This window comes from Ips typographus, linkage group LG1, assembly GCF_016097725.1.
Source record: "Ips typographus isolate SLU linkage group LG1, UJ_Ityp_2.0, whole genome shotgun sequence".
Lineage (NCBI taxonomy): Eukaryota > Metazoa > Arthropoda > Insecta > Coleoptera > Curculionidae > Ips > Ips typographus.
Genome location: NC_138422.1, coordinates 24,690,789 through 24,715,319, shown reverse-complemented (window position 1 = coordinate 24,715,319; position 24,531 = coordinate 24,690,789). Strand labels below are relative to the sequence as shown.

The following is a 24,531-nucleotide window of genomic DNA, read 5'->3' as shown; positions in this document are numbered from 1 at the left end:
TAGATGTCTGTGGTTTCTCAAAATTTTATCGTCGCAGCTTTCACCTTGTGGCAAAGACAATTCAGAACGTGTAACCCTAACCCAGGTTGAATACGGAACACAACAACCCTGACTGAATTGACAGACGACAAACTTTTTGACAGCGACAGCTGGTTTATTTTAAGGTTATGTACAAACGTCAAAACAACAATAATTTTATTTCTGGCTACAAATTTTTATCTATTTTAGATTTTACAAGTTACAAGGGAAACTCGACAATTATAATAGTGCCTTATGAGTATAAGGCACAGACCCTATCTGATTGTACGAAAATTAGATTCCTCGGTTCAAAGAACACAATTATCCCAATATGGCAAGGCCAATTAAAACCCACTGAAAACTGTATTTAACCCCCAGGTAAGTCAACTGAAATCTTGGATTTATTTTATTTATTATAGATCTAACAACAAATGATTTTTGATAGGCATAAAAGCACAAACAACTGGATTTATTGTTTTCCATTTTAGGATGTTTTTGTATGAAGTTGTTCAGTAAATTTATGTTAGAATAGGGACCTTATTATGAGTTAAAACTGGTTGGAAAATGTTTCATTATTCTCAAAGAGAGACACTTTTTCAACTCATGCTGTAAATGTACAGGATTTTGAAATTATTTTACATCAAAAATTTAGGAATTTTTGGTTTTTGGTATGATTATAGATTATTTACAGAGTTCATTGACACTAACAAAGATAAATATTTGTAATAACAGTAAATACAAAATTTAAATTGATGAGGAAATTTGGGACAAAATTCCACATAATAGTTACCTACTAATGGTAGTAAAGCAACTGCAAAAAAAGTTAAGTAAAGTTTCACTGTTTTCCAATTTACAGGTCTTTTTCTTTATTTTGTAAATGCCTTAATTTTCTTTCTTAAAGATTGAAAATCCTTATTTGATTTAAAAACTTTTTTTGCATTATTAATTTCTTCTGTATCTGTAACCATTTTCAAGCACATTTTCAGAAAAAAACATCTCAATTTCATAATGCACATTAGGTAGAGAAATTGTTGTGTTTTCTGTGTTATAATTAATTAACATATCAAATAAGTTAAGTATTTTTGTTCTTTCTTAACAATTCCAGCAATTATTAATTGAACAGTGTTGATTTACATTTTGGTGGAGTTTAGTAAATTCAAGAGTAATTTATTGTTGTAGTGGATGCACTAATCAAATTTATAGAATAAAACTTCATCATTAATAATTGTTCAATTTTCCTGCAATTGTGAATGAATTATTCAATTATACCTGGTTGGACCTTAAGTAATGGTATATAGAGCTACTGCAGATTGCTCAAAACCAAAGAAAAGTCTTATGCCACAATTATAAATAAAATAGAATATAGATGCAGGGTGTCAAGGTTGAAATTTTGTTTTTGGTTCATTATAATATTTTCATATAAATTAAAGAAAATTTGTGTAAAACAAGATGGTCAGGAGGAAAGTATGGTACTCTCAGTTAGTTTATTGCCCCTGATAGAGGGCTCCACCTGCAACCATCTAGCTGCAAGAGAGTATACAGGGTAATTCAAATTCGACCCTCACCATTGGGATCTCAGAAACCATAAGAGATACGAGAAAGTTTAAATTGGGGTAAAGTTGCGCAATATAAAGCTCAACCAAATGCTGTTTTAAAAATTTTGATTTTCCGAGTACTTCCGAAGATATCCGAAAAAAACTGAAAATTTGATTTTTTTTTTTTATTTAGTTCTAACCTTATTTGAAGAGATATCCCAAAACTAAAAGCATCTTTTCATTGCCACTTTTTCCTAGCTATTCGATGATGGATTCAAATTTGCCACACGACGTTTCGTTTTCTGTCAGTCATCATCAACTTTCTTTTTTCTTATGCCATATTGGATTTTTAGCCCACCAAATAGTACGTTTTATTCTGATTTTAGTGATGTATAATAACTTATGATTTGCTTCAAAAATAACAAAATAATTCAGTTCATTCAATTTTTAGTTATTGGCTTTGAGTTAATGGGCCGTTTTAAAAAATGTCATTGTTTGACAGTACTTGTCAAACACGATAATTCGGACGATCATTAAAGCGTCAATCATAGATAAAAATGTATCTAGAAAAGAAACCCCCGCAGAAAATGTTATTATTATACAAGCATTGCTGAACTATTTAGGTTAATCAGAAAAAGAGATTTGTTAGCATTATCTCTAACTTAAAAGGCTTATTTATGTTTCCAAGAGAAAGATCATCATTTTAGGAACTTCATTTTTTGCCAAATTTCAATTTTTTATAATGTTAAGTGCAGGTTTATAGTTATTTATTTTGGAAGTGACAAACCATTTTTTATTCATTCATATTTATTCGAGTGAATAAACCGGTTTAAGTCACGTGTCTTATACAGTATTTTATTAAATTTCGACTTCTTATATTAAAAAAAAAACTAAAATTACAGTTCTATTAAATTTGTACCGCGCCCCGTAGATGTAACATTGATGTTTGTTTGTTTACATCTGTAAATAGGCGAATGTCATTCAGAGTGATTTAATAGTTACTTTGCAGCAAGTGACTTAAACCATTTTTTATTCACGAAAAGAACAACTAGGTCCACAAGCGTAGCGAGTGGCCTAAGCTCTTCGAGTGAATAAACCGGTTTAAGTCACGTGTACACCTTTGTGACTAAGTATGTTCAGGCCAATTGCGTGTGACAAGTACTACCAAGTAATCTTCATAAAACGTCTCATTAACTCAAAGCTAACTAAGGTAAAATCTCTAAAAGCTCTAATGATCGTCCGAATTATCGTGTTTGACAAGTACTGTCAAATAATGACATTTTATGAAACGGCCCATTAACTCAAAGCCAATAACTAAAGTAAAAATAGTTTTTATTGAATTATTTTGTTATTTATGAAGCAAATCATAAGTTATTATACATCACTAAAATCAGAATAAAACGTACTATTTGGTGGGCTAAAAATCCAATATGGCGCCCATAAGAAAAAAGAAAGTTGATGATGGCTGCCAAAAAACGAAACGTCGTGTGGCAAATTTGAATCCATCATCGAATAGCTGAGAAAAAGTGGCAATGAAAAGGTGCGTTTAGTTTTGGAATATCTCTTCAAATAAGATTAGAAATAAATAAAAACAAAAAATCAAATTTTCAGTTTGTTTCGGATATCTTCGGAAGTACTCGGAAAATCGAAATTTTTAAAACTGCATTTGGTTGAGCTTTACATTGCGCAACTTTGCCCCAATTTAAACTTTCCTATAGTTTCCGAGATCCCAATGGTGAGGGTCGAATTTGAATTACCCTGTATAAGTGATTTTAAAAGGTCTCCCAATGAGTTTTTTAGGTTTTGTATTTGATATGTATAATAGTATTAATATACAGAAATGTGTATAAAATGAAAATATTAAATATCATAAAAGACTGTAATAATAAATTAAAAATCAAATTTTAACAGGTGTCCCAGAAACAAGTAAAATTTAGTATAAATAAGTCATTATTGACAAAAAATAAGTCTAAAAACAAAATATTAAGCTAAATGTGTTGATTAATTATCAAAAAGTGTTTCTTAGGTCAATATCTCCGGACGTTTTTGGCCTTTTAACATCCTGTGACTCAAGAAATATTGATTTATCCAAAAAATGCGACATATCAGTTAAACTGTCATTTTAAGTCACATGTAGGTCCCATATTATGTGTTGCATAATTTTAAGTCAACTTTCTTGACCGCTAGAACCATACAGAGTGTTTAGAGACAGGTAAAATGAAAGAACAACTGATGCAAACAATTTCAAGTTTTACTCACTGTCACTGGACACCCTGTAAGGTCTTACCAAATATGGAGCTTGTCCTTAAAAGCACTCAGATTATGTAACAGATGTTGAACATACAACGGCATTTGAATCATAGATACAAACCTGCTAATATGACTTAATTTAAGATTGAACCGTATACCGTGTTATATCCGGAAGAATCGATATTTCTTACTAACAAGTTACTATGTAAGAAAAAAGTTAAAAATATTTATTAGTAAAGTGACTGTAATTTAATACTTCTTTTTGCACTAGTTCCTGTCCTACTTTGATTGTCTCTAGCCACCCTGTATAGTCTTATTGGTCATGGGGTTGCTTTAAACAATATGTAACAGATAATATTGGATCTACACCCAACCAAAATGATACATAAAAATAACTTAATGCCATAACTTAATTCCAGCTTGAGCACTGTACTGTCGTCTTTTTCGGATAAATCAATATTTCTTGAGACATGGGACGTTAATTGGGAAACGTCCCGAGATATTGACCTAAATATCACTTCCTCAAGTTAAAACAAAACCACAAATAATTATTGGTCAATTGGGGACTACTTGAAAATTTCACTTTTTTGCATTAGAGCAAAACTTTTTACATCAGTAAAAAGCTAATAAACCAAGCCCAATGACAGTCCAAACAGCATTAAAATCTGTAAATTTGTTTCGAAAGGGCGAGGTTTTAAAAATGACCCAAAAAAGTCACTGTCCTGGTTGACGTGGCGAGCAAAAGCAAGTCTACCTGTTACCATTCCCGAAATATTTTTAGGGACATTCTTTGGTGCATATTCTATGAAATGAGAGTTTCACATCTTAAAAACAATACCTATTTCCAATGGAAAAGTATAGAAGAAATTCCAGAAACGTAGTTTTTTGTTTACTACAAATAACTTACTTGCTACCTAACCATTTGCTCTATCTTTTCAAATGAAATAGTGTAAAGTTAGTTTTGAAACATGGAATATCTCATATCTCTAAATACATCTCATATCTATTAATTGTATGTAATATTACACAAAAAGTTGGTTATTTTGAAAGAAGGTATTGGCCGATAAATCTGCATTTAAAATTAAAACTGCATTGCACTCATTAAGTTTCATTTACTACCTTTACTGATTTAGTTAGCTTTACTTGAAAATATTGAAAAATTCCAATGCTTCAAGAGTTTTCTGTTACTTATTATTAGTATTAAACCATATTTACAGAAATTCGAATTTACTAAAACTTACGTAACTATTTTCAGTAGCTTCTAGTTCACTCAACCATGTCTTCCAAAATTGAGCTGAAAAAGCTCTCTGAAGAAAGCCTGACGAAGCAGCCAGAAGACGTATTTGATCTCATATGTAAACTAGGTGAAGGTTCCTACGGGAGTGTGTACAAAGCCTTACACAAAGAGTCTGGGCAGGTACTAGCCATTAAACAAGTGCCAGTCGATAGCGATCTCCAAGAGATTATTAAGGAGATTTCGATAATGCAACAGTGTGACAGTCCATTGTAGTGAAATACTACGGAAGTTACTTTAAGAATACGGATCTATGGATTGTGATGGAATACTGCGGGGCAGGGTCTATTTCCGATATTATGCGACTCAGGAAAAAAACGCTGAGCGAAGATGAAATTGCTACTGTATTGTCTGATACCCTGAAAGGTTTAGAGTATTTACATTTGCGTCGTAAAATCCACCGAGACATTAAAGCAGGAAATATTCTGTTGAATAATGAAGGTGTAGCAAAGCTTGCTGATTTTGGGGTAGCCGGACAGTTGACTGATACCATGGCCAAACGTAATACAGTGATCGGTACTCCATTTTGGATGGCCCCTGAAGTTATACAGGAAATCGGTTACGACTGCGTGGCTGATATTTGGAGCTTAGGAATTACTGCCTTGGAAATGGCAGAAGGAAAACCACCTTACGGAGACATTCATCCAATGAGAGCGATTTTTATGATTCCCACCAAACCTCCGCCTTCTTTTCGCGAACCCGAGAAATGGAGTGCGGAGTTCTTAGACTTTGTTAGTGTGTGTTTAGTTAAGAACCCTGAAGAACGTGCCATCGCATCAGATCTATTGACCCATGAATTTATTGCCAATGCCAGACCGTCGAATATTTTAAGTGCCATGATCCAAGATGCACACGAAATCCGACAAGGACAAACATACCGCAATATCACTTTACCTAATGGTGAGCCAGTGAAAAATGGTGGCCAAGATATTGAACTGCTAGACGATACCGTCAACCAGACTATGGTATCTTGTGCTGATGAAGGAACTTTAGTCCCTGACAAAGGTGGTACTTTAGTTGCACCAATCAATTCAGGTACCTTCTTGGAACTAGAGTCCGATTTAGGAACTATGGTGATTATCACCGACGATGATCAAACAATGAAAAGACATGACACAGACTCCACTGACTCTAACCGGAAAAAGTACAGACCCAAGTTTCTGGACCATTTTGAGCAGAACAAGGAGAACATAGTGTCCAAGGAGGTAGCGGTCGAAAATCACAACTCCTACGAAAAGCTCGAGGAGAGCGTGGTGCTTTCTGAACAGGACTTTGAGTTTCTAAAGTGCCTCACGTTTGAAGAGTTGCAGCAACGAATGAACAGTCTGGATGCGGACATGGAGTCGGAAATCGACGAACTGAGAAAGAAATATCAAGCCAAGAAGCAACCAATTCTAGATGCCATGGACGCAAAACGGAAGCGTTCCCAAAAATTCTGATAGTATATTATAGTTTTTATTGTTATTTGATACTGCTCTATACATGGAAATTTTTATTTTCTAGTCAAGCTAAGTACTTTTTGGAGTGATATTTTAATAAAAGTATCTCTTTTTTCCGGATAGTTACTGTTCACTGTTTATTTTTTTAATGTGACCCTCTGAGAAGTGGCAATCTTAATAAACAACCCATCACGCTTATCAATGAAGTAACAAAGTCGATACAGGGCCAGACAATCTCACTGAACAACCGCCGGTGGTTTAGTCAGCCAAGAAGCTATTCTATGATCTTTCTACTATTATATTTCAATGTTTGTGTTATGGGTTGGGATTACAAAAGAAGTTGTCGCCACTTTTTTTTTTTCGTTATAGTTCTGTTATTTAATGACCGTCCAATTTCTGAACGTCAAGAAGTACTTATAGTTTAAGTCAGGAAGTGTCGCAAGTTAATTTACTCTTCAAAAAAATGTAAGAAAATTGTAGATTAGAGGAAGAACGGCTTATTTATTTCTTTTCAGTAGCTTGAGAGTCACAGACAAATTCCAAACTAGGAACAGTGATTTTAAGAAGTTTTTATTTAATTGCAAAGAAAGTGTTATTTATGTTTGTAATGAGTACGGTTTGCATTTTTGTTTTGTTTGTGGGATCTTTGGTTTGATTCTTTAAGTCTTGATGATGGCTTTAGAGCCGAAACCGGAACCTGAATAAAAATGTCTCTGCTTCTACTAGTCTTCACTGTCTGGTGTCACCGCTCCATTAAATTGAATGATCTTTATTTATTGAGTGGCTGTCAAACGTCAGACAGCTGTCAGTGATATTTTTGCTTTTTTTAGGTTATATTTACATTTTACATGATGTTTGTTTACTATTTTCTATGGACCAGAAATAATATAATTTAAAAATGGAAATAGTGCGATGCAGATGTTGCTTAAACCCCAAAACGGCGGTTTACTACCCTCTTTCCAGTATACTAACAGACTTACCAGGTGGAGTTCAGCAGACAATATTAAAAACACTGCAAATAGTCACCTCTTCTAACGTAAGTACACACTTTACTAATATCTTGCTAAAAGTACAGAGTACAGCTAAGTTCTACAACATTTTCTCCCACTAATTTGTTAATAGGTAGTTCTCTCAGACATTCTTCCAAATGAAATTTGTGAGCCTTGTTTGCTCAACTTAAAAGTGACCTACAAGTTTATTGTTACATTTAATGAGTCCCAAGAGTTATTAAAAACTTTAGAACAACAAATTGATGATGGAGTTAACGTAACTGATAATTTCAACAACTGCGTACTACCTACAAGTCCAGTCAAAGAAGAAAACTTACTGGAGAGTAGTACTGTGCAAAACTTGAATAATGGTTTACTAGATCACAACTATTATAACATCAGTCAAATTCAAAGTGAAGCAGATGATGACAACGAAGAAAACGTTACAGGCATAACAATAATGACTATAGAAGATGTCTTGGAGGAGGAGAAAAAAAGAAGAAAAAGGAAAATGAATGAAGGAGACATTACCAAAGTTAGTACAGTTCAAAATGAAATAAAGACGGAAGTAGTAGGAAGGAGTTCAAACGTTAAAAGAGAAAGGTCTGAAGGAGAACCAGGGGCATACAAATGTGACATTTGTAATATGATTTACCAGTCTAGGACTAGACTGACTCGCCATAAATACTCCATGCACAATGAAAACTGGATGGAAGTATTTAAGTGTTCAGTTTGTGGGGAATCATATGATACTAGTTCAAGTAAGTTATAATTTTAACAGTATTTACATGTTTTAATAAGTTTAACTTAGAACTCAGACATCACAAGGAAAGCAACCACCAAGATACAGTGTTTATTTGTTATTTATGTGGGAAAGTGTGCAGGATCAAGCAACACCTTAGACTTCATATACAACAAAGGCATAGCAATCCTGATCAATACAAACATTTGTGTCCACAATGTGGGAGGAGATTTAGGAGTTATTGTTCATTGAAGGTAAACATTAGTTGTTCAAGAATCATTTTTTCCTGGTAGTATTTTGGCTATTAAATAATAAGTTTATACCAATATGGATTTTATAATAGTAGTGTAATAGCTATAAATATAACGAGATTATTATGTGAGATATAGTAGTTGTGGACATTGCTAGAAGACGAGGACAGGCCAGTCGTCCGCAATGTCCAAGACTATGTTGAACCGCTAATAATCGAGTTACATTCAAAGCTTTATGGTATCATATCGACCGATCATCGATATTTCATTTTGGAATTTCAAAAAGTCAGCATTAAAATCATGGAAAACTTTGATATTCCGGATGATATATTGGCTGCAAAGTTAGAAGGTTGAACTAGCTTCCAGACAAATCTCAAATCCTCTTCTTCTTTTCCTTCTTTGCGCAAGTGTCACGGCTTGTTTTATCCATTTTGTCCCTCCTGGGATGCCAATGACCAGCCACCTGTACGTACCACCTCTTAGTGGTCTGCCGGATGCTGGTTTTCCATTTCTGTCGATTTTTGCCAGTCTGCGGTTCTCCATCTTGGATATGTGCTCGTTACAGAATAGTCTCCTAGCTCATCTGACGACGTCCTCTGTCTTGCGTTTCAAACACAGTATGAAAAGGAATATCGGCAATTTTGTGAGTGGCGAAACAAAGTACAAGTTCAAGGTGCAGAAGAAACGGTGTTGCCATTTTGCAAAACTCTCTGCGGGATATTCTGCTTCGTCGTTATGGCCAAATTATTTCATATTACGAGCGACTTTAAAACTAAAGGAAAGAGTGCCTCGACAAATACGGCGCTTTAATACGTGTATTGATAAGGTTCAAATTGCCTTACCAATCATTTTTTATGCGCTCAAACTAGAAACCCTTCAATTGGGTTGAGGGATTTGCGAGGTGTTGGAGTTTTCAAATTATGACACTTATTGTCACGTATAACACGTAGTGATTCTTGAGAAATAGGTAAGGTAAACTAGAGTAGGGTAGCTGAGTAAAGTGATATAACCTTAGTAGTGTCAGAGCTAAGTTGCTTTATAGCAAGAGTACTTTCAAAGTGAAGGAATTGGAGGTTATTGCTTGAAGGAATTATTGAGAGAGTAAATTATAAATGTTTTGCAAATAGCAAGAGTAGGTTTCAAAGTTAAGGATTTGGGGTTGTTACTTGGTTGACCGTCTTATTGGAACAGCGTTACTTGGTGAGTGAGTAGGTTTGAGAGAGAGTTGCAGCCTGATTTTATAGCCCAAAATTTGGTTTCCGACACCCGCACAAATAGACCGTCTGGGATAAGCTTAAACAATTAGGACTGGAAAGTCTTGCGTCTAAAACCCAGTATGAAAACGAATATCGGCAGCAGAAGAAACGGTGTTGCTGGCGTATTTTGCAAAACTCTGCGGAATATTCTGCTTCGTCGTTATGGCCAAAATATTTCATATTACGAGCGACTTTAGAACTAAATTAAAGAGTGCAACTCGACAAATACGGCTCTTTAATACGTGTATTGATAAGGTTCAAATTGCCTTACCAATCATTTTTATACGCTCAAACTAGAGACCCTCCAATTGGGTTGAGGGATGTGCGAGGTGCTGGAGTTTTGAAATTAGGACATTATTGTCAATTGTGTCTATATTACACTTTAATTACACGTAGTTATTCTTGAGAAATAGGTAAGGTAAACTAGAGTAGGGTAGCTGAGTAAAGTGCTATAACCTTAGTAGTGTCAGAGCTAAGTTGCTTTATAGCAAGAGTACCTTCAAAGTGAAGGAATAGGAGGTTATTGCTTGAAGGAATTATTGAGAGAGTAAATTATAAATGTGTTGCAAATAGTCAGAGTACCTTTCAAAGTTACGGATTGGGGGTTGTTACTTTGTTGATCGTCTTATTGAGAGAGAGTTGCAGCCTGATGTTATAGCCCAAAATTCGGTTTCCGACACCCGCTTAAATGGGCTACCTGGATAACCTTAAACAAAATTTGATACGCTTTAAAAGAAATATTGCTGAACCCTAAAAAATGGTTCTTAGTAAATCTACGTTGATGGGTTGTGAATGAAATGTCTCTTGGGACACAACTGTTCATAAATTGTTGGACTTTGACAACAATACCTTTCATCAAGAAGAAAAACGTTGGATATAGAGCAAAAAACTCAAAGGTATTTATTTACAAGAGAACAAATAGCAGTACTTTTATCTGAGCCTAAATTACAACGTTATCTTCTTAATTTATTGCAAAGTATATCTTTATACATATATCGTCAAACATCTACACTGGGCACAATCAATATTTTCTTTTTCAGTATCACTTAAAGCAACACGACAACATCAAAAATTTCGTATGTCGGTTCTGCGGCTTTCGCTCCTCATCGTCATGCGGCCTGACGCGTCACGAGCGCACCCACACGGGCGAAAAGCCGTACCTCTGCCGATTCTGTCCTAAACAGTTTTCGGGCAAAGGGGATCTGAAGCAACACGAGGACACGCACACAGGAGTAAGACCTTACAAGTGTTCGTACTGTCCGCAAACGTTTACCCGGACCTACAACAAGAAGAAGCACATGATGCAACACTCAGGTGAGTACGGTTGTCAGATGTGTAAACGGAAATTCATCGATCTGGATGTACTTAAGTTTCATTATCACGTCAAACATCGGATTGTTTTTGATAGTAGTGATGCTGATAGTAAAGTCAAAATTGAGAATATGATTGTTGCTGAAAGCTGAATTATTACGAAGAAATAAAAGTATTTCCAAAAAGGTTTTTTTTTTCGCAAAATCACATCTTTAGGAAAGAAATTTGAAACAGTATTATTTCTAAACTTGTTATCTTCATTTTGCCCTTAAAGCTTCTTGCCAAATTCTATTACTGAAGTAGTTTTTAGTAATAGATAGCGCAAATAAACACCATTTGGCAACACGGGTAACGCTGCAAGTTGTGCTATCTCAGTGACACTCTCTTCATGTTGATAAAGAAAACAGATATAAAATAGTTCATGTCACAGAAAGAGACAGTAACCCCGGATTCTTTTGGATGAAACCGTAAATTAAAGATACTCATGTTTACCCAATTGCGGATTAAAAAAGACAAAAACAACCACTACTAAAAGAGAAATAACTTCTTGTGTTTATATTTTTTTCTCAAGTTTCATCTGCAAAATTCACATAACGATCCAGGATTTCATCCAAAAGAACGAACCAAACCCATAAGGAAACGAACATCCACCAGTGGCAAACAAATTTTGCTGGATCGACGGTTCTTAAACCCAGCCAAAAACTTTGTACACCACTGTTATTCATTGAGGAAAGCGCTAAAGGATTTAATATTGAATAATCATAATTACTGAAAAAATTAAGTTTAATTCTGATCCATTTTTGATTGACGAACGTCAACGTTACATTTGACTTAGATATTTAAATATTTCTGCGTCTCGCTTGTGATAATCCCGATTTTTAAGGTACTTACTAAATTTAAAAGAACAGGTGCACATGTGTACTTTATTGAGAAACACACTGTAGTTTTATAAAATTATAACTTTAGATCTGTCTTTCCTGTACATACAACACAGCAGATCTCGTTTGATTAACTAGGTTTTTCTATAATTTATTTGTGCCCCACTACAATCACAACAAATAAATGTACTACACAGAGTCAGGTACACCAAATCGGCTCTTTTAAGAAAGTTCTCCAATAGGAGCGCTGGCCAACCACAATGCGTGCAAAAACTGGTACAAATCGTCGCTCACTGACACTTTATACGGCGTCGGATTCAAAGTCCTTTTAATATCCGACCTGAGAATTTTAAGTGAAGATTCCACTCTCTGCCTGATTTCTTGTAACGTCTCCAAAGGTTGACAGACGCGCCCCCTATCAAACTGCAGCGTCAGTAACGGTTCCACTTTTGACGGAATGACGAAAGCCCTTTTGGACTCTTGGAATGGATGACTGGCAGGCACAAGACCAAACATGTTTATTCCCGCTTGATTAAAATCGGGTATACATACCGACACAATACTTTCCTGCCTTCTGAAGGAGGATCCTCGGAGGAGCGCTGCAAAATATCGATCAAAGCGTAGCCCGCTTCTCCGTACAATCTGTAAACATCTTTTTTGCCTGGAATTGTTACTTTGGCAACGTCCTGGCTCAGTTTGATGCGTGGTTGTCCGTTTAGTTCCACCATTTTGTAGACGCAGCCCAGAGCTGGTTGTTTTTGACATGTTACCTATAAGATTATTACAATGGGGTCGTAAACCATTAAGGTTTTAAATATGGACTTTTAAAATTATGCATTAAAACGAGCTATTACGTCTTACGTTACAAAAAATGAGCCGGGCACAATCTCCTGTGACGTAGTAAGAGACATTTCAATTTTATAACGTACGTGGAAGTCTAAAGTGAGGACGCGAATTACTAGACAGTTTTCGTTACCAATTAGATATTAATTCGTTTACCGCTATTTTAACCTATGAAATGTCAATTACCGTTTATCATTTCCGTCGTTACCCGGTACGTTACGGAGGATAGTCAAATCCGTTACTAAAACGACTTGGTTCGACTGTCAATCCTTAATATTTCAAATACATTAATATAATGTTTTTTTAAATTTATAACTAAATACCTACCATATGGCAGGACGCACTTCTTTTAAGACTAGTGTCATAAACAGTCCTAAAAGGTGCAAGATTACGTTCAGCAAGAAAGATGATCAAATACTCCTAACGGAAATTGTAGCAAACAATCCCTATGTAGATGTTTGTGCCAAATCACTGGTAAAAACCATCAATAAATCCAAAACAATTTGGAATTGGTGCTACTTTTGCTTAAACTGCGTTGGCATAAGTCTAAACCTTTCCAGATTAAGCCGTTGCAGGTTTCTGAAGTTTTATAATAAATGTCCTAAGTTATTACGTGTGGTTTACTTCATAATTAATTATTTTTGAAAAAGCTGGTGCTGATCTGCCAAGTCTTCATTAAAGAATGCAGAGTCCTTTCTCGGCTGTACTTTAATGTATCTGTTGAGAATTTATTGGGGGTTCTCAGTAGTTGAGCCTGTCTTGGAAAATCACCTTTCTTAAAGCGAATATACCTTTTACATTCTGCTTCAAATAGATCAAAGACTGCATACAATTCAGCCATATTCTCATATCAATGTGGGTATAAAACTTCTAGTAATAACAAAATTATCCAGTTTACTATCTGAATCAGAGGATTCAAACAATATTTTCATTAACGTTTGGACCGATTTGATTAAATTAGTTTAGGCTTGTTTCGTTATTTGTTTTTCACACTCTGTTTACAAATGCACTGTCCTGACGTTAGCTATTATCGGTCTCAAAACCGGAACGAAAAAAATTTTGAAATTCGTCAAATATCGTTTATGTTATATGTTTACCGATCCTTTGTCTGTGCGTTTCCTAAAACTGTCCACTCATTCTACAAATATCGGTCTTTCTCGTAAAAATATCTTATTGGGACAGCTCTTACCATTGATTTCTATTCTTCTTGCTCTACCGTTTTCCTTGATGTGCCGCAAGCTTTCGATAAAGAATGGCTTAATTAAACCAAGTAAAGTTAACTAACCAAGTTCCTGTCAAAACTATTTGAACTCATTCATTTCTTATACAGCATTTAGAATACAACCAGAAGGTTTCTTGTCCAGGAGATTAAAGGAAGGGTGTCACAGGGGAGTGTATTGGGACCAGTTCTGTACACTTTTGCACGTTTTAGTATTAAAAAACACTTTCGATATTGAAAGTGAACCCATAAGAGAAGAAAAGAGCAGAAGAGACAAGAGGAAGGAAAGCAAAAATCGAATATATTTCAGCAGGCAAGATCTTTGTTTCATCCTGCCAAGGCTCCATAGATGGCGTTGAAAGAAGTGTTGTCAAATGCTGTCTATCTATTAAAGAATGCTCCAAAGTTGCTTTCTTAAAGAAGAGTCCCTCCTTGGATTAATCGGTTTAATCTGGCAGACTCGAGATTTCCGGATTAGTTTTAAACGTAAGTACACTCTTTTTACAGAAATAATTGGTTGTTCTGTGATAGTCAAACTGGTCCGCGGATATTTGTCAAGTAAATGAGACTACGTTTGCGTATTCCACATCGACGTGCGCCGTATTATTTCTGAGACTACTATAACATAATTCACAAGTAGTAGGACTTCAAAATGGCAGATTTCTGAACTTGAAATCTTATTTTTTAATACTTTTGTACCATGAACATGTAACTTTTTTTGACTTACTAAACTGTATACTGTCGTCATGATTTTGAATTTGTGACCCTTTGGTTTGTTTCAAATAATAAAGTTAATTTTGGTAAATTTTTATTTTAGGTAAGAAGAAAGATGTAAATCATGGAAATATTTGTATTTTAATGTTTTATTATACCATAAAGCTCTTAAAACTAAACTGAAACCAAGACTAGCACTTACCAAATGAGTTCCAATTCCAAATGAATCAATACAGTGCACTTGCTCATTCAAACTTAAAATAGTCTCCTCATTAATATCATTAGAGGCCATAATCAGCAACTGACCAAAATAGGGATTCTCATAATCCTGGCCCACCTTTTGAAAATATTCTCTGGCCACACAGGACAAGTAGGCCAAGTCACCACTGAAACAGATCAATACAACCCTTCATTAAAACATGTTGGTAAAAACTCACCTGTCCAACCTAACCCCTACAGCTTGATATCCAAGCTCATGCAAAGCTAAGGCTGTAGCACAAAAATTAATCAATCCACTCTTGATCACATCATAGGTGTCCACCAAAGCCATGAAATTATCAGGAAAAGCTATGGCAAAGGACACAAAAGCAGCCAACTCTCCATCACTGACTTCAGACAGTAAAACATTGAATAATGTTATTAATTTCTTTCGATAACTTACTGCCAAATCTAGCAGATTTTTCTGTCCACCGTCTCTTTTTGAAAGTAGCATTTTTTTGGTGATTTCATCAAAACCATTGAATGATGTTACAAATGAATGAGCATGGGTGCCTTTAACTGGAATGTTGAATAGTTTGCCTGCCAGTACATTACTGGTACCATCAAATCCTCCAATGTATGAGTACTTTGAGGCTGACAGGCCCCCATCAGGACCCTGAGCCCTGCGTAACCCAAATTCAAACAATTTCAACTTGCCAGCAGCCATTCTATAACGTGTGGCATTGGTTGCCATTAAACTAGCAAAATTCACTAAGTTCAACAATGTGGTTTCTAGTAGTTGAGCTACAATTAGGGGGCCTTCAACCCTTAATAAAGGCATTCTAGGAAACACTGCAGTACCTTCTCTAACTGCATACAACTGGATGTCCTTGGCAGTTAAGGATTGTAAATACTGGTAGAATTCATCTTCAACATGGGTTGGCAACACCTGTTTAATATATTCAATGTCGCTGTCTGAATAACTGAAATTCTCCACAAACTTCAGACATTCTTCCAGTCCAGCAAATACAGTAAACTCTCCATTAAAAGGGTTTTTACGGAAGAACAAGTCAAACACAGCCTGAACTTGATCTTTACCAGACTTCCAGTAGGCGTAGGCCATAGTAATTTGATATAAATCGGTCAGGAGGGGCTGCACTATGCCGTTTTGTCCCATTTTACGTTTGAAATTGTTCACTTGGGGATTGTCCGACATCCTGGTTAACTTTGCGTGTCTTTGCTTGAATCTGCTGTATTGAACGGCTATAAATACTGCTTGATTGTTGTGGGGTTGTCACGCAACCCTGGCATTTTATTTACGTGGGGATCAAGGAGAATGGAGAACTTTTAATTAAGTTTTTTGGGTATTTTTGTCTGTGATCATTTTATGGCCTACATAAAAATCTAGGTTATGTTTTGTTTGAGTGGTGTCATAAATAACATTTTATATCATGTGACAACGCAACCAATATGCAGGTCAGTGTCACGTGATCACAATCAAGTGTCAGTTTTTTAGTAATGTGTGAACCGTGTGACGTCACAGCGGATGCTCGGGTGCCTGCAATATGCAATTTAAACATGGTTTGGTTAGACTATAAATGTTGCACAGGGGTAGGAAAAGATAAACCGACCAGCTCTTCAAATAACGGAGCTACGCTCAGTCGAAGTGGGGTTTTAAAAACGCAGTTTGGTGCACTCTGTCACATTTTGCTTTGTAGCTCCTTAAGGACGCCCTTAAGGGCAACAAAAAAAATTGAATCTTGAAGAAGATGAAGTTTCCTACAACTTTCATTACTTACACTTTCTTGTAACTCCTCAAATAACCGGCAACGCTCAGTCGAAGTGGTGTTAGTTTAAAAAAGCAGTTTGGCGCACCCTCTGCTACTTTTTGCTTGTAACTCCTTAAGGGCAACAAAAACACCTTAACACAGTCTTGTAGAAGATGAAATTTCCTACTACTTTCATTACTGACACTTTTTTGTAGCTCCTCAATTAACCGACAACGCTCAGTCGAAGTGGTGTTATAGTTTAAAAAAGCAGTTTGGCGCACCCTCTGCTACTTTTTGCTTGTAACTCCTTAAGGGCAACAAAACCACCTTAACACAGTCTTGTAGAAGATGAAATTTCCTACAACTTTCATTATTTATACTTTCTTGTAGCTCCTCAATTAACCGGCAACGCTCAGTCGAAGTGGTGTTAGTTTAAAAAAGCAGTTTGGCGCACTCTCTGCTACTTTTTGCTTGTAACTCCTTAAGGGCAACAAAAACACCTTAACGCAGTCTTGTAGAAGATGAAATTTCCTACTACTTTCATTATTTACACTTTTTTGTAGCTCCTCAATTAACCGACAACGCTCAGTCGAAGTGGTGTTAGTTTAAAAAAGCAGTTTGGCGCACCCTCTGCTACTTTTTGCTTGTAACTCCTTAAGGGCAACAAAAACACCTTAACACAGTCTTGTAGAAGATGAAATTTCCTACTACTTTCATTATTTATTGTAGCTCCTCAATTAACCGGCAACGCTCAGTCGAAGTGGTGTTAGTTTAAAAAAGCAGTTGCACCAGGTCACTTTTTGTCTTAAAACTCTTTAAAGACACCCTTAAGGGCAATACAATCTTGTAGAAGATTAAATTTCTTACAACTTTCATTATTTACACTTTTGTGTAGCTCCTCAAACAATGAGGCTATGCTCAGCAGTTGAATTGGAGCTAGTTTTAAAAAAGGTGGATGGACCAAAACCGTGTGGCTGACAGAGAAACAGTAATAATTGCATGCACGAGACAAAGACAGAGAAAACCTAATAAAAACTCTAGTAGCCAAACACTTATGGGCAATGTTGCCAAAAGCTTAATATGAATATATCCACTGGATTAGTTATATAATTTTATTATTGGCCTATCTATATGAGTATTTACTGTTTGGTTTTCTCTGAAATCCACATTTTTTTGAAATACGGAGTATTTTTCGAAACAAACAAAAATTAAAAAATACCTTGAAAAAAAGAGTAAATTTCTTTAAGATTGATTTGATTCAAACTCCTTCAAGATCAGTGAAATAAAGTAAAATTGAAGAATAACAGGCAAACAAGAATATTATTTATCAAGACTATACATTCGCCGTGACGTCAGAATCTCCAGTAGATAAAACAGGTTTCTGTAGACTCTCTGTTTTACTATAACTCTGTACTGTATGATAGAGGGCAGCACTTAAATTAAATTACCTGCGAAAGTGGTGGTAATAATGGTAAAATAGCATTGCCAATAATGATCCGCTAATTAAATGAGTGAGTAAATTTTGTAAGCGGTTAGGTCAATAAATTACATGTATAAGAGGAAGATTTCAATAATATACGGGTAATTAGCGATATTATGCGTATTCAATTAACAAGACAAGTAATTACCGTGTCGCTTTCTTGTCTTTTTTTAACTATAAAGCGATGTTACTAAATGTTACTAAACGCGGATTTTCCATTTATTAGTGCAATTCATCGTGAGTGTAATAATAATTCTTAATCTGGAGTAGTTGTAAAGGGAAGTAATTGAAATAATAATGACGAGCAGAGTGCGTTTGTCTAGTAAATTTTGACAGCACACCATTCAGACCTGTAGTAAATATTTGAAGGGGCCCGCGATAAGCCTTATCAAATCATGTCATCAGAAAATCGTCGAGTAGAACTCTCGATAATTAACCGAAAAAATATTCCGGACAAATATTGAATTGTTTTTATTTGCGCGCTTAATATATCCCCCGTACATATAAAGTTGCTCGAAACGAATTATGATTAAAAATCTTTATCTGAACAAACAAGCCGAGAGATTTTATTACTTGCCACTCATGGGCAGATAACGTTAAACCCTAAATAAGGAGCGCGGATTATTGATAGCGCTTCAATAAAACAAGTTTTATGGTGTTAGCCATTTGCTTAACGCACCTTGTCATACAATATGATGTACAATAGCCAAAATACTGAGTTAATCGTATACTAATTTACTTTTAAATTTTAGTACCTAAAAATTAGAGTGAACAACTTGAATTCCTTCATAGGATATACAGTTGCTGCAAATTGGCGTCCATGCCCCAGAAAATGTTTAATGGATGGAACATTATCTGGATGCTACTAACTGTTCTTTTGCAGAAAGGAGTACTTCTGATAATGGCTACCAATTCCAACCAACCTCTTCCAAAAAAAATAGGAAGACAGAACGAATGTCTGAAAACTCTTCTGGTATATATAAAGTTGGTTTGAGCATGAGAAATTATAGAGAAAAAGGCACAGGCAAGACTTTGGTTCCGTCAACTAGCTCTAAAGATGTTCTGATAGTTTTCTGATGCAAAGTACAATTAAAAAGGGATGTGATGAATCAAATCTTGTCTGATAACTTCCTTGCAGCTGTGTCTGAGTATGTCTACGGAACCTTAGAGGTGAATCGGCCTCCTTACAAAAGCACACTGCCTAATAGAGATACCGTTTCTTCTGGGTGTAGAGCAATGCAAACAAAGAAAACCTCATTAGAGCTATGGTCCGAAATTAGAAAGAAAAAGCTGTGAAGATCAAAATGAAGAGAGGCATAACCTCAATCTTCATGAATGTAAACAAGTAAAAGATATATCAAAATAAAAACTAACGTAAAATTAGTATCGATGGTAGTCAACGATCTAATAACGATGATTGCCATTTACAGTAAAAGAGACAACATATAAAGAAGAAGAAGTACTAAATTGATTATTCATAGTCTCAAATGTCGTCTGATGTTTATGATGATTTAGTAATTTATCTCAGTGAATCTCTAACTCTTTTCCATCTAATCTTTGCCAATTGTGTCTTAATTCACAAGCACAAGTGCTTTCATTTCACAAGAGGTAGTACTTAGCGGTTATGTCTTTAGTACATTATTGTTGTGTGGTGTTGAAAGGTAACACGCTCACAGAGCTGAGTGATTCTTTGAACATGTGATCCTACAAAAAGATATTGAGGAAATCCTTTGAGGTGCTATTCTGCCAATAATAATGTAAACTCTTAAAAAATTAAATGCAAGGTGATTTGGACACAAACTGAGAAGCAATAACTACAGAACTCTACGACAAAATTGAAGAGAAAACGATCATCGAGGTAGAAGAAGAAGTTCAGTGGATAAAGCTAAGAAGAAAGAGCTTAACTAGCAGGGACAGAATACTAGAAGATTTATTATAATAAATACTGTAATATAATAAAACTTGTTAACCTTCCTTTTCTATGAGTTAATATCTGTTAAGCAAACATATGTTTGTAAAGCATACTGTAACAGTGTTCAGCTTCTAAATTTCTTATAGATTTTGCTGGAATTATAGACTGTCAATTTTTTCTTTGAAGTAATAGATATGTCGAGAGAGTACAGAAATATGTAAGTATCTGGAGTGCTGGGTGAATGAAAAATGGGACTTAACTCAAGAAATCAAACGCAGAATAGAACAGGCACTACCTCACACACATCCTTCAAGAACAGAGGTCTCAGAATTTCCTTAATAATAACACACATGGGATGGAAGGCAGGGACCCTCACTGACGCAATGTGCAAGAAGATTGAAGTTTTCGAAAAATGGACCGAAAAAGAGAGCAATAAAGCGGTTCTACAGCGTATTAGTAAACAATTAGAGGTACTTAACACCATAAAGAGAAGAAAGCTGGAGTACTTATTATTCAACGAAAAATAGAAGGAAAGCGTGGTCCTGGTCGCCGAAGAACATCTTGGCTCAAGAATCTTCGCCAGTGGTATGGAGTAAACTTTGGTCTGGCTGTGGACAAAGTGAAGATCATGCAACTGATCGCCAATTCTGGATTCTGGAGGACACGGCACTTGAAGAAGAGGAATAGATATATAATGATGTAAGTAATCTTACTGCTCTTATTTTGTCTTGACAAACAAATCTTGGAAGAGTTTCAGCGGTTCTAAATCAAACTTAATATTTACAAGACAGAATTAGTTAAATACGGTTAAAAAGGTGTGCAAAGAAACGTTTTTGCAGTTGCACTGATGGTACTGGCAGGAGTGAAAAGTTCAGTTCTAACAGGTCGGTAACCAGAACAGCCCTTGCAGGCACTTTGACTTTTGACTTTTCTTAGCAGCTTGTCTTGTTTGGATTGGACCTGAATTGGATAGATGACAGGCCAAACCACTTCCTTAAATTTTGCATCCAACAGTTTCTTCTTCTACCCTATTTTGTGGATGAAAACGTGCTCTGGAAGATTCGGTTAGCTTCGATAGTCCCCACCGCGTTTTCGGTTATCCCCTGGTGGTTTAAAGGCGGGGAAGTCATTTTGACTTTCTTTTCACCGGCGAATCTAGCTGCAGACGTAAGCTTAACTTCAACCACTCTTCGTTTGTCTCATTGAGTGGTTAAGTATGGTGGTTGATTTTTTTAGTGCTCTCCTTTGCAACTTGGATTGTAGCCTGCAGAGCAATTGGTTATTAGGGAGAGACTTCCCCTTGCGACCATCTAAATGGTCCTAGAATAGGATCCACACTTCTAGGATTGGACTGTAACTTCTTAAGGACCTTAATAACCCCTAGCAGAAGGTTGGAGCTGTACAACTATGAGCGTGTAGATTTGCTTTAGAAAAGTCAACATTGGATCCCCGATAAGTTTATATCATAGTCTAGTAGGAACCATAAGTAGTACTACTTTGTGTCCTTTGATCATTTGTGCTATTTTTTTTGGTTAAGTGATGTTATTGTTGTACCACTTAGTGAACCACTTTGTTCGACCACAAAAAGGTGGAACAAAATAACAGCGCAGCGATAGTATATAATAAAACTTTCTGAGCAAATGTAGAATTGGATTTAATTTTGTTATATTTTCTTCTTGATTTTATCCTTGATGCCACCAGTGGATTTCCTTTTATGATAGCTTAATCTACAGTATAAATTGTAACGTTCTTTATAAAGCAAACTATATAAATTAATGCAATAAAACGGTCAAATTTATTGATGCTGCTGACTTGTCATAATTCAGAAAGGTTTTGACTCACACAGTGGGTAATAGTTTGTCGAAGTAGTGGTACCAAAAGCGCAGTATTACCGACTGTTTAAAGAACAGGTAGTAATTAGCTTCTATTCGCGCTGCACTCTGTTTCGCTCGTAAACTGGCTAACACACGAATCAGGCCTCCCGGCCCTTACCTTCACACATGCCTCGTACATGTGTGTTGACACTGTACTATACACATGCTGCAAATGTATGAAGTCTGAAGTCGGTTCTAAAAGAAGGGAAATTATACGGATTTTTTAGAGTGTGGTCCTAAACACCCGTAATGCAAAGATCACAAATTTGATTGACAACAATGGAAACGTCGTGTCTGCTGTGAACTCAATTGCTCTCGAAGGTTGCTTTGTAATAAATTTGAAGTGGATCGGAGTTTTCCCTATCGTTAGATTACTCATTAATGCGACATGATTTACGAGAGGGTCTATTAAACCTCGGAATTACTTAAACTTTGAACGGGTCGATGACGCTCTGAAAAAAATCTCCCCTCAAGACCTCTCGAGAACCGTGTCAACAAAAGTGAGTGTTCGCCAAATAGACGGTCGAAACGGTTTCGATTATAATTAAACGCGACTATAAATAAGACTTCTCCAGCCGACCTATTAAGAAACTGAAATTCCGTATGTCCGCACCTACTTGAGATAACCTGCTATACGGAATATTTTCCGATTCCCTCGAATGTATACACACACACACATATCTCTACACATACACACTCGAGGATTCACTTTCAAGAGAATCGCCCTATCGGTATTAAAACGGCGATATTATAGTAGCAGAGCCGGGAAGAAGGACGGTGAATGGTGGTCCTCTCGGGTTAGACGAAGATAAAATCTGTTCATCTTATCGCCCTAATGTAAAGTGTCGCTCTTTGTCCAAAGTAAATGGGCGGCTACAAGGTCTGCATTGGCTTGGTTCTTTGCCTCGACAGTCTCTTGTCGAGTCCACGTTGACACTCCACAGGGTCGGACTCTTTGCTTTTGGTTTTTCACAGCAAAATCAAGAAAAATTGCTACAAATTAGGCTCTGTCGTTGTGGTGTTATGCCATAAAGTGCTAATAATGGAATTCAGTTCGAAACTGGAGGGTCTCGTAAATTATACATTTGTGACCAGGGTTGATATACACGAAGATTTTGTAGAATAGAATTTTACAAAGTGGTCAAGAAACAGTTTTTGTTTATGCAGCTGAAGAAAACTTTCTTTTGGAAGGGTAGACTGGCGGTCAATTAAAGATAACCATAATGGTTTTTAATTTATAGGAATAACTCTCAAAGTCAACCGGGCTTATGGAATCAGTCTTCGTCGAGAGTTAAGGAAGAGGGCTTCGTCCGTTACCTCATTGTATTTGATAACGTCCGCCGCAGATGTGGACGAAACGTCAGGAAGAAGTTTCATTGGACCACAGCTCATAAGCCCGGATAACTTTCATATTTCAGTTTTGGCCATCCGTGAAAGCCTTCATAGTCTGTGAACTTTTAAAACGTCTTTATGTTTCACCTATACGTTATGAATACATAATAACTTGGAAACGGTGTAGATTATAGTGTTCTTAACAATCTGAGGGCATTATAGGCGGGAGTTATTATAACGCCCTGAAACCTTTTTTTATATTAGCAATGGCATTTTTATTCTTTCATGCCATAAAACTACGTATTCCCCACCTTAGGAGGAGTACCCCTTTTATATTTCTAAAATTTCGTTCCGTTTTTGCCGTTTTCACAACATTCAGGTAAAATAAACAGTAAACAAGCCAGTAAAGGAATACCTTACTTTTCAATGCCAGAAACAGTAAATAATTGCTAAATTAGGTGAAACATAAAACATTGTACGCATTAGGGAAAGTATAATGTCCATTAGGCCGAAACCTGTCCGTCGGATCATAGGCCCTCTGGCTGTTTCGGTCCTCAGGACATTATGTTCTCTCCTCAGGGGGGTACGACAGGGATGTGTGCTGTCTCCACTCCTATTCAACTTATATTCGGAAGCAATATTCCAAGAGGCCCTGGAAGACGTGGAAATGGGAATCAAAGTCAATGGAGTGTGGATCAACAACATCCGCTATGCTGACGACAGGGCCTTAATTGCTGATAACATACACGACCTACAACAACTGGTCAACAAGGTAGGAGAACAGAGCAAATCAATGGGCTTAAATATCACCACCAAAAAAACAAAGTTTATGATTATCTCTAGAAACCTAAATATGTTTGGAAATTCCACCATAACATTTAACGCAAGGCCCATAGAAAGAGTAGATAAATTTAAATACTTGGGCATCTGGCTTTTCGAAGACTGGACATCAGACAAGGAAATAAAATGTCGCATTGAACAAGCTCGACAGGCATTCCTAAGTCTTCGAAGAGTGCTTACCTGTTCCGATTTTGACCTTAACCTAAGGCTCAGATTCACTAAATGCTACGTTTGGTCGGTGCTTCTCTACGGTATGGAAGGTTGGACATTGAAGGCGGCTGCAATCAACAAATTGGAGGCTTTCGAGATGTGGCTGTATCGCAGAATCCTGAAGATACCCTGGACAGATCCAGAAAAAGGAAAGTTGCTTGGAACATATTGTTTCTT

The 24,531-nt window shown here is 36.2% G+C and overlaps 3 protein-coding genes and 1 long non-coding RNA gene across 4 annotated transcripts; 3 read left to right on the top strand and 1 right to left on the bottom strand.

Moving 5' to 3' along the window:
* The first annotated feature begins 158 nt into the window (after nt 1–158).
* LOC145737602 (serine/threonine-protein kinase 3-like) lies at nt 159–6,658 on the top strand. The gene is given in 3 exon segments (XM_081992379.1): nt 159–396; nt 5,062–5,305; nt 5,308–6,658. Coding segments are annotated over 2 exon segments (1,455 nt in total). The 5' UTR covers nt 159–396; nt 5,062–5,079; the 3' UTR covers nt 6,537–6,658.
* Nucleotides 6,659–7,361: 703 nt separating this feature from the next.
* On the top strand, nt 7,362–11,270 carry LOC145737672 (uncharacterized). The gene is made up of 4 exons (XM_081992505.1): nt 7,362–7,572; nt 7,659–8,286; nt 8,337–8,521; nt 10,815–11,270. Exons 1-4 carry the CDS (start codon nt 7,435–7,437, stop codon nt 11,235–11,237), a joined length of 1,374 nt encoding a protein of 457 aa, XP_081848631.1. The 5' UTR covers nt 7,362–7,434; the 3' UTR covers nt 11,238–11,270.
* Nucleotides 11,271–11,850: 580 nt separating this feature from the next.
* LOC145737524 (nicotinate phosphoribosyltransferase-like) lies at nt 11,851–16,356 on the bottom strand. Its single transcript, XM_081992260.1, has 4 exons — nt 15,177–16,356; nt 14,942–15,125; nt 12,516–12,733; nt 11,851–12,456 (listed from the first exon to the last, which is right to left on the bottom strand). The coding sequence occupies exons 1-4, from the start codon at nt 16,151–16,153 to the stop codon at nt 12,186–12,188; spliced, it is 1,650 nt and encodes a 549-aa protein (XP_081848386.1). The 5' UTR covers nt 16,154–16,356; the 3' UTR covers nt 11,851–12,185.
* A 2,271-nt stretch (nt 16,357–18,627) lies between these two features.
* Nucleotides 18,628–21,746, top strand: LOC145730316 (uncharacterized). The gene is made up of 3 exons (XR_014178587.1): nt 18,628–20,982; nt 21,038–21,265; nt 21,335–21,746. It is a non-coding gene; the product is annotated as an uncharacterized LOC145730316 (long non-coding RNA).
* The last annotated feature ends 2,785 nt before the right edge of the window (nt 21,747–24,531 follow it).